Source organism: Musca domestica, unplaced genomic scaffold (assembly GCF_030504385.1).
Source record: "Musca domestica strain aabys unplaced genomic scaffold, Musca_domestica.polishedcontigs.V.1.1 2, whole genome shotgun sequence".
Lineage (NCBI taxonomy): Eukaryota > Metazoa > Arthropoda > Insecta > Diptera > Muscidae > Musca > Musca domestica.
This window is the reverse complement of record NW_026712249.1, coordinates 21,634,919-21,645,883: the sequence shown is the minus strand read 5'-3', so window position 1 is coordinate 21,645,883 and position 10,965 is coordinate 21,634,919. Positions and strand designations below refer to the sequence as shown.

General features: G+C 33.5%; 1 protein-coding gene across 1 annotated transcript; it reads right to left on the bottom strand.

The window, feature by feature from the left end:
* Nucleotides 1-2,054: 2,054 nt before the first annotated feature.
* LOC101899359 (pancreatic triacylglycerol lipase) lies at nt 2,055-9,647 on the bottom strand. The gene is made up of 5 exons (XM_005183196.4): nt 9,181-9,647; nt 5,946-6,211; nt 4,974-5,603; nt 4,734-4,905; nt 2,055-3,278 (listed from the first exon to the last, which is right to left on the bottom strand). Exons 1-5 carry the CDS (start codon nt 9,296-9,298, stop codon nt 2,845-2,847), a joined length of 1,620 nt encoding a protein of 539 aa, XP_005183253.1. The 5' UTR covers nt 9,299-9,647; the 3' UTR covers nt 2,055-2,844.
* Nucleotides 9,648-10,965: the final 1,318 nt, after the last annotated feature.

Below are 10,965 nucleotides of genomic sequence, written 5' to 3'. Positions count from 1 at the left end.
TTGTGTTAAATTTGATATTTGTACTTCATAATGGGTTCAACGGTTTGGAACGATTTCCAACGGTTCGGTACCACGAAATGATGTCAGATTTGGTATTTAAGAGTAGCAATAGATTACAATCTTTTTAATATGAAATTGTCTATATAGGCTTCCGTTTTAGTGTGGCCCTCATATAACGGCTCCCAGCCTTAATTTTTTTTTTTTTTTTTTGAAAATACGAACTGTTTTGTATTTGGAATTTTGATAATCCTAGTCACATTTACCCACGAAATTGTTGCAAATTTGGTATTTAAGAAGATCTGGAAGATGACCATCCTTGATGTATAAAATTGTCAATGGAGGTTCCGTTTTGGTATGGCCCCATATAACGGCTCCAACCATTCTCCTACCGATCTTACTGGAGTTTGTAGTTTAAACTGGAACACGTTTGAAGTTCGGCCCGGCCGAAATTAATGTATTTTTACTTGTTTTTAGATTTATCATATTTAGGGTTCCTATACGTCACAATACCTACAACTGCGAATGTATTCTTGTGTGATTGAGTTGTTGGTAATAATTTAAGTTTGCCTTCAAAAATAAGATTTCAAGTTCCCCACGTTATTAACTTGTTTTCAAATAGATTAAAATTAACAATTTTGAAACTAAATTTAAGTTATAAAATTTAACGCTGGTTAATTTAAAACCAGTAAAGAAAGTCTTAAAGTCGGGCGGGGCCGACTTTTGATACCCTACACCACTTTGCTAATTAAGTAGAGCTCCACATAACAATTAAAAGTTTTTTATGGGTGAATTCAATCATACACGCTATGATTTTAATTATAATTTAAAATTCAAAGGACTAAATATGCCGAAGCATTTGTATCTTTTAAATTCGGAATTGTATTGCCCATTTGGTGCACAATTAATTTGAAATCGGATAAAAATATATATGAGAGCTATATCCAAATCTAAACCGATCTCGAAAAAATTTGGCAAATATATTTCTGAGCTGTATTTGATATATTTCCATGAATATCGTTGTTACGGAGTGCATATTACGGTTGTGGGTAACAAATATAACAAATCGGATGAATAATATATATGGAAGCTATAGCTATTCATGAACCGATCTTCACCAAATTTGACATACTAGCTTCTAGACTCAATTCGGTCGTAAGTGCCAAATTCCATCCTATTTGGACAAATATTATACGTTTGGTGCACAATAAAAGGTAAATCGGACGAAGTTATATATGGGAGCTATATCCAAATCTGAACTGATCTCGATAAAATTTAGCAAATGTATTTCTGAGCTGTATTTGATATATTTCTCCAAATATTGTTGTTATGGAGTGCATATTACGGCGGCGGTGGACAAAAATAACAAATCGGATGAACAATATATATGGGAGCTATAGCTATATCTGAACCGATTTCGATCAAATTTGGCATACATATTTTCAGTTTGGGTGTATATGCAAAATTCCATACAATTCGGGCTGATATTACACGTTTGGTGCACAATAAAAGGCAAATCGGACGAAGATATATATGGGAGCTATATCTAAATTTTGACCGATTATCTCCAATTTTAATAGGGTTCGTCCTTGGGCCAAACAAAAGATCTTGGCAAAATTTCATCTGGATCGGGCAATAAATGCGACCTGTACCTTGTTTACAAAAATACATGGACAGACGGACAGACGGACGGACAGACGGACGGACGGACAGACGGACGGACGGACATGCATAAATCGACTCAGAATGTGATTCTATGCAGATCATCAAAAGGAACTATAGGTCTATCTCGTTTCCTTCTGCCTGTTACAAACAAATGCACAAAGACATAATACCCTGACCACCTTGTGGTGTAGGGTATAAAAATTAAGATGCGTAATTTGTAGCTACAAAACTGTAAGAAAATGTACACAGATACAATTCAAACACATTGAATTATATTTAGATTATTTTCATTTTATTTTTCCAATTGTTTCTTAAATCTAAACAAAATTTCTTTTGTTTTTTTTTTAAATAAATTCATAAATATTTTTTATAAATAGTTAAAATTATTATATAAATTATTGAAGATATTTACAAAATGATCCATTATAAATGCATTGCTTAGGATGGGATTGGTATAATTTTTTTTTTACGAAAAAAAAACTATATGCCAATAAATACCGTTGTCTAGGATGTGATTTTGTCAATTTACAAGTTTTTTTGTTGTGTCAATAAATTTAACAAAACACACCTAATATATTTTAATTTTTAACGAAAGAAAAAAACTTGTCTAAACCAAGACTCAAACCAGAAAAAGGTGAATTTTAATTTTAATCTTCCCAGTTTTGAAAGGAAATTTCAAGATAAATTTCTAAAATAAATGGGAAATTTGTTTCGTTTTTATGGTTTGTGTCTAGACTACGTTGAAATTTTTGTTCGTTAAGTTTGGCCAATTCATGGGATTTGTTTCTCTTAAGACTCATTTAGACTGTGCGATTGAGTGATTTTATAAAGCCACGTTTACATTGAATTTCTGAACTATGTTTTCATAGGTTAATTGTCAATAAAACGGAAAGTTAGTTTAAAATAATTTTTAGGGAGGTAAAAACTCTAATCAAAATCTAATACTTTTATGATTTTTTTTTCTTCCATTTCTTTTTTTTTTTTTTTTATGGAGATTCCAAGAGGGTAATATTTTCCCTTGAAATCTCCTGGTTGTGTTTTGAATTTGGTTTTTCTCCTCCCTTAAATCAATTTTAGGCTAGCTGAACTTACTCTCGCCCAGTCTTATGCGAGTGCTTTGGGCCACATTATCTGGCCCTAGGTAGCTTCCTTCCTTTTTTTGTTTCTTACTAAAGTGTCTGTCTAAAACATTTTGACGGAATGCTCGCAATACTTTTGTTGCATTATATTTTCACTTCCTGTTATAACGGCTGATGATTCATTGATGGGACATAGTTTCAGATGAATATGAGGTGATTCCAGAGACTCAATAATAATATATGAAATAAAGATGCGTGGCGAGGTGAGTAGACGCCAGGTTAATGGATTGAAAAGGCTTGTTTGATAATCCCAATAGACACTGGCATAGACGGGATCTTTGATTTCATTGCCCACCACTAGGCTGGTATATTCAAAACCAGGTTCGAAATATTTTGGCTCTGAGGAGAATTTCATTTTTTCGGTAACCTTTTTGTGGGTTCTACCGTGTAGGCGTACCGAGAGTGTGCCGATTTCTCCGCCATGGGTGGTACTTTGATCGTGACCCGAAACTCGTACACTGATTTTGTAGTGGTGGCCTAGAAGAGAGAAGAAAATACGGGAAATCATTAGTAAAGGATTTTTTTTTTGAAATTTCTTGAAAATATCAGTACAGAATAATCCCAATATCTGCTCCAGAACTGCAACCATGTAAAAAAAATTTACTATGATAACCAATTTTCCTTTTATGATATAGAAAAAAATTTAAATTAGAACATTCTTGCGGGTTCTGGAACAGAGCAATTGTCTTGGTTTTCGATTTGAAAAAGTGATTGAATCGACAATTTTTAAACCCTCCACCATAGTATGGAAAATATATTATGTTTGTCATTCCGTTTGTAACACCTCGAAATATATATCTTAGACCCCACGAAGTATATATATATATATATATTCTTGATCAGCATGAAATTCTATGTCGACTTAGCGATGTCCGTCCGTCTGTCCGTCTGTGGAAATCACTCTAGCTTCCCAACGAATTAAAATAGATTGATAAAATTTTACTCAAATGTATGTTATGCCTGCAGGACTTTTGTTATTGAAAATGGGCCATGTAGGTCCACGTTTTGCTATAGCCCCCATATAACGGGACCTCCCGATATTCGGTATTTTGGTGATTTTAGCGACATTATTCATCGGCATTGTTTAAAATTTGGTATTTGAAGTTTTAAATTAATACTACAGCCTATGACAGAAAATTGTCTGTGGAGGTCCACGTCTTCGTATGGCCCTCATATAACGGTACCTTCCTATACTCGGTATTTTGATGATTTTAGCAACATTATTCACCAGAATTGTTTCAAATTTGCTATTTGAAGTTTGATATTAATACTACAGCCTATGACAGAAAATTGTCTGTGCAGGTCCACGTCTTCGTATGGCCCCCCTAAAACGGTACCTTCCGATACTCGGTATTTTGATGATTTTAGCGACATTATTCACCGGAACTCTTTCAAATTTGGTATTTGAAGTTTGAAATTTATACTACAGCCTATGACAGAAAATTGTCTGTACAGGTCTACGTCTTCGTATAGCTCCCATATAACGGTACCTCCGGATATTCGGTTCTTTGTTGATTTTAGCGACACTATTCACCGGAATTCTTTCAAATTTGGTATTGGAAGTTCGTAATGGATATTACAGCCTGTGACAGAAAATTGTCTGTGCAGGTCTATGTCTTCGTATAGCCCCCATATAACGGTACCTCCCGATATTCGGTATTTTGATGATTTTAGCTACATTATTCACCGATTTTTTAAGTTTCGCATTTGAATATTGTAATATTTTATGACAAAAGTTAGCTATGCAGGTCCATGTCGTCGTATAGACCCTAATGTAATGATTTTAATAAAATTTTTAACAGATTTTATTGTTTTTGAGAATTGCAAAATTCGTTCCAAATGGTGGAGGGTATTCAAAGTTCGGCCCGGCCAAAGTTACAGCTGTTTTTTTTTTTTTTTGTTTCTTCTGAAGTTTATGAATAGGATACTTACGGCAGAAGGGTGCTTTATCCCCGGTCATCAGGTACAGAATAGGAGGATTTTTCTTGCTATCAATTTTCTTGGCCCTAGCCAGGCTGCGATAATCCTCCCAGCTATGATAACCCATTCGCATACAACGATTGCCATTTTCATTGCAGCGCGAGCATTTGCCCTCCTTAAAACTCTGTAAAAAAACAAATTTTCCGGTTAATTTTTTGACAATTTTAGATTTTTATAAAAATTCAAACTCACCTCATACGACTCACAGGTGATACCCATAAAAGGACATTTACTGCTCACGCTCTCCGTAAAATATTGATAACTTCTCAAGTGGTTACAGCTCAAAAACATTTGCATATTCTCGAACAGAGTATTCTGGCGATTTTTCATATATTCCTGCAGCTTGACATCACACCCCGGCATTCCAATGCCGCCATTGGGATAGAAATCAATGTGACCCACTCTCTGATATAGACCCAAACCACCGACAATATTTGCATCGGTATGTATGACATCAACGAAATGGGCATCAGAACGATCCAGCCGTACAATGGGATCCGTTTCCTCGAACAGAGGAGCAGCGGGGTCCATGCCAGTTATACGTCCCAGTTTTAAACCAAAATCACGTTGTAAATGCGTTCCAGCATAACCGGCCAAATGTGAACCCAACGAATGACCAATGAAATGGACATTATGTAAATTATCCATGCCCAGCTCTTCGTAGAACATGTGTATGACATGGGCAGTAATGGCGCCGACCAAACGAATATTGGCCACAGCTTGAACATATGGTGGACTTGAACCACCACCCCAATCAATGAGCACCACTGCAGCTTCACCTTCGGGTTCGGCGTTCAGGATGGCTTTGCCCATTTCAATCATCTGGAGAAAGATTCAGGGGAAATGGAGAAATTAGTAAAATTCTAATATGGGAGTAGTTACTAAATTTATATAAAAAATGTTTCAATGTCTTTTTTTAAATAATTTTAAGACGTGGACCTGTACGAACTTTAAATATTTTATATTTTTTAAATCCTAAAAACCTCACACCACCTTTTCTGAAATTTTGCATTTCTACGAAGTATATTTAAAAAACCTACTAACCTCAATTCTGTAGCTTTACAAAATGTTTTTCAAAATGACCTACTGACCCACTTTTATTAATAATTTGAAACATTTTTTTCCGATAAATCTCTTTAATTCCTTATCTATTGCAAAACTTACCCATGGCACATTGCCACCCTCCAAATAACCGTGTGATATAAAAAACAATTTTCCCTCCGGATTAATTTTCATGTGACGCAATGCTTCAGGATCATTGAGGTCGACAAACTTAGGATCGTTAAATGCCCTCGTGGTATATAACGTATAATGGGGTTCAATTTGTGATGGCTTCTGAGGATGGACATTTATTTGGCGAGTCTTTGACATCCAGGGTCCATTCAATGGGAAACAACCATAGACACCATAGCATCGAACTTCATTTACGTCTAAAATGAAACAGAAAAACAATAAAAATTAATTTTAATAAAAAAACGCTCATTAAATGTCTGTCTGTCTACAAATGGCAATTTTCTTATCTCTAATAATGATTTCGAAATGAATTGAATTTATTTATAAATTTTATAGTAACTGATGGCTTATATAGAAAAAATTCTTTTATATATATGGTGTTTCTAAGTGTAGAATTGCACGCTTGAACCCTTCACTTCTGTATACATGAGAATATAATTTGAGATAAGAGCTTTGGCATTTGTTGGTTATAAGTTTGCGAAGTTGCTTGTAAAGCCTTTGATCTACTAAGAAATTTGCAGAATTAGGCCTACATTGTACATTTTTGCAGCAAGAAATATATGGCTCATTGAAATAGGTCAATAATGTGACCTAATTTTGGATTTATAATTTAGGTCACTTTCATTTGTGAGGCATCGAGATATGCACTAGAAATTCAGATGAAGCTATTGGGGCTTTAAGACTTTTAGATATTTAATAAATACCCACAATCGTGGATTTTTAAAAGTCCATAAACGTGGATTTTTACAAATAATCGCGAGAGAGAGAGAGAGAGAGACAGACCAATAATCGTCAATTTTTAAAAATATTTTTAATATAATTTTAGAAACCCATAATCGAGGATTTTTAAAAATATTTTTAAAGTTTCATGATCGTTGATTTTTAAATATATTTTTAAAATAATTGTAGAAACCCATAATGGTAGATTTTTTAAAATATTTTCCAAGACCCTTAAACATGGATATTTAAAAATATTTTTAGAAACACATAATTGTAGATTTTTTAAATATTTTTTCAAGACCCTTAAATGCGGATTTTTAAAAATATTTTTAGAGACCCATAATCGGGAATTTGCAAAGACCCCTAAAAGTGGATTTTTAAAAATATTTTTTAAGACCCATAATCGTACCTTTTTAAAAATATAAACTGACCCACATTTTTGGATTTTTAAAAATATTTTATCGTTAATTTCAAAAAAAAAAAAAAAAATTGTGCATTTTTGAAAATATTTTTTCAAATATTCATATCGTGGATTTTTATAAAATATTTTTCCAAAGATCAACTGATCAATAATCATGGATTTTAAAAAATATTCTGTAAAAAATCATGTGACCTATAATCGTGGATTTAAAAAAAAAAAACTTTCTTGAGACCCATAAACGTGGATTTTTTTAATTTTTTCGATAGATTCATAATCGTAGATTTTTTTTTTAATCTAGAGACCCATAATCATGGAGACTCATAATCGTGGATTTTTAAAAATATTTTTAGGGACCTTTAATCTTGGATTTTTAAAAATAGTTTCAAAGACCAATAATCGTGGATTTTTAAAAATAGTTTTAAAGACCCATAATCGTGGATTTTAAAAAATATTTTTGAAAAGATCAACTGACTCATAATCGTGGATTTTAAAAAATATTTTTGAAAAGATCAACTGACTCATAATCGTGGATTTTAAAAAATATTTTTGAAAAGATCAACTGACTCATAATCGTGGATTTTAAAAAATATTTTTGAAAAGATCAACTGACTCATAATCGTGGATTTTAAAAAATATTTTTGAAAAGATCAACTGACTCATAATCGTGGATTTTAAAAAATATTTTTGAAAAGATCAACTGACTCATAATCGTGGATTTTAAAAAATATTTTTGAAAAGATCAACTGACTCATAATCGTGGATTTTAAAAAATATTTTTGAAAAGATCAACTGACTCATAATCGTGGATTTTAAAAAATATTTTTGAAAAGATCAACTGACTCATAATCTTGGCTTTTTTAAATATTTCTAGGGACCCATAATCGTGGATTTTTAAAAATATTTTTGTAAAGATCAACTGACTCATAATTGTGGATTTTTTAAAGATATATTTAAAGACCCATAATTTAATTTTTTAAAACATTTTAACAGACCATGGGTTTTTTTAAATATTATTATTATTTTTTTTTAAAGATTAATTCAATTTATTGTGGATTAAAAAAAAGTATTAACTGGCCTATAACTGTGGATTTTGACAAATAGATTTTAAATTTGGTATTTGGATTTCGTTAGAGTTGGGTCAGAATCCACATTTTCGATGGCGGAGACACCATATACCTAAAATCAACAGATTCCATGGATCCAAGAAAAACCCCTCTGTTGACTAAGAAGACCCCTTTGTTGACTCGGCAGAGGATTAAAGTTACTGACCAACATAATCCTCGTATTATTATCTATAATATTGCCGAGGACACTATATGTCTAAAATCAACGGATTTCAAGGAATTCTACTCCGAAAATTTCAGAAAATGTGGAAGTTTGGAGAATTTGTCCGCTCTACTTTGGTCAATTTGCTATGTAAACTTTCAAACGCCGATTTTAGCTCTACTTTCATAATCTGCTGGATTTCTCCTGTAATTAATTTTTGTTGTTAAATGGAATTTAAAATTGAAGGAGATTTCAGTAAGACCGTGGTATACATAAAGGAGCATGACATTTTGTCTCATAATTACTAACCCATTTAGAGGCGGATGACCTCTAAAATTGTGGAATTTAATTATTGTTCTCTTTTTTAGTAAAGGCCTCCGAAGCTATTTCATACTCCAAAAATCTCTCAAAGAGAAACCCCCCCCCAAAAAAAAAAAAAAAAAAAAAAAAAAAAAACAACGAAACCGCAAAGACATCTACCCAGTGGGCTATTAAAACATAATTCCTGCTATTACAGCACACGCTTGCATGTGCTGCAAATTAGTTACAGTCACGTTGAATTGCCTCAAAACAGCGGTTAGCGCAAGTCGGAATACTTCTAGAGTTTTGTTGCCCAATTTTTGTGTGTTTTGTTTTTACATGTTTCCACAATTGAGGGGAATTTTCGAGATATAACAAAGCCAAACCACAGCAGCAACTGCAACTGCATCTGAATCTGCATCTGTGATAATTGACCATTTGGGTGTTTTAATTACTTACCAGCTTTTGCAGAGGCCGGTACATCGATCAGCGTATCAATGGCTGCTCTATTTGTGTGATTTGCCAAATACAGCATGGTCTGCAGCATCAGACCGCCGGTGGAATTTGCAACATACATTGCGGCGTTACAATTAAATGCAATGCAGTATTTGCGATATTTGTTTTTGTTGTTCTCTTATTTTTTCTTTTTTTTTGTTGTTGTTCCACAATTTATTTTACTACGAACTGAAATTGTCTTATCAATTTTATATTTTGTAGTACTAGAGTCACAGTCTATAGTTCTATGTTATATTCCGTTTTTTTCTTTGACGTTTGTTTTATATTTCCACTTATCATTTAAAATAGCAACAATTCACAATAACGTCAACTATTTAATTAATGTTTGTATTTTGTTTGAATATTATTTTCCGTATTATTTCTTCTTTTTTTTCAAGTCTTCCATAGACCTTCTTGTTTGAAATGCACCGCTGTACTGAGATTTACCGAACGTTTGTTAGGAATTTTATACCGATCAGCCGCCAATGAAATACTCTTCACTTGTTGAAAGATCTCTCGCACGCTTTGACCACCAGGCCACCGCTCTTTTCAATCTCATCTTGACCACATGTATTTGTTATTATTTTCGCTCAAGCCCCCCAAATGGTTGGATGTTGTTGTTTTTGTTATTCTTTTACTCAAATTCAATTGTTTTCCGTTTTATTTTCATTTGGAGAGAGTGAGAGAGCGACAGTTTAAAGTACAACAGCCTCCTTTCATTTGCCTCTTAGGTCTCCGCTTGATTTGAATCTTCCGTCGGTATCATCGTCATTGCTCTGTTTATCAGTTGTGGTTTTTTGCTGGCTTTAAGCCGTTTATACCAAAGTCCCCCCATGCTTTGCTACTGGCCACTGACTTTCGTGCAATGAATGATCCCGCAAAGAATCCCATTTGTAAACCAAAGCAGATCTTGTTATTCTTTTGCGCGCCTAAACAGTTAGGGATAGATTTTTAATGTAGTTTAGAGTACACAGACAAAAAATTGGGGTTTCAAAAGGAGGATGTATTAAATTTATCATTCCGTCGGAGATCTCAAAAAGTGTATATATTTTTGATTAGCGTAAAATCTTAAGTCGAAATCACGATAGAGTCCACGTTTTTATACCCTGCGCCACAATGTGGTCAGGGTATTATGTCTCTGTGCATTTGTTTGTAACAGACAAAAGGAAACGAGATAGACCCATAGTTCCTTTCGATGATCTGCATAGAATCACATTCTGAGTCGATTTATACATGCCCGTCCGTCGTCCGTCTGTCCATGTATTCTTGTGAACAAAATGCAGGTCGCATTTATTATACGATTGAGATGAAATTTTCCAAACAACATTTGTTTGGCCCAAGGACGAACCCTATTGAAATTGGAGATAATCGGTAAAAAATTAGATATAGCTCCATTTATATATCTTCGTCCGATTTGCCTTTTATTGTGCACCAAACGTGTAATATCAGCCCTAATAGTATGGAATTTTGCACAAACAACCAAATTAAGCCTGAAAATAAGTATGCCAAACTTGATCGAAATCGGCTCAGATATAGCTATAGCTGCCATATATATTGTTCATCCGATTTGTTATTTTAGTCCTCCGCAGCCGTAATATGCACTTTTCTCTAACAAGAATATTTAGAGAAATATATCAAATGCAGCTCAGAAATACATTTGCTAAATTTTATCGAGATCGGTTCAGATTTGGATATAGCTCCCACATATAACTTCGTCCGATTTAGCTTTTGTTGTGCACCAAACGTCTA

Bases quoted from the DNA above. Each gene is read 5' to 3' on its own strand.
- LOC101899359 (XM_005183196.4), bottom strand. From the start codon at position 9,298: ATGTATGTTGCAAATTCCACCGGCGGTCTGATGCTGCAGACCATGCTG. The intron at 5,604-5,945 runs GTAAGTTTTGCA...ATCTTTCTCCAG, and splicing joins AGGGTGGCAATGTGCCATGG to ATGATTGAAATGGGCAAAGC. The intron at 3,279-4,733 runs GTAAGTATCCTA...TCTCTCTTCTAG, and splicing joins GGATAAAGCACCCTTCTGCC to GCCACCACTACAAAATCAGT.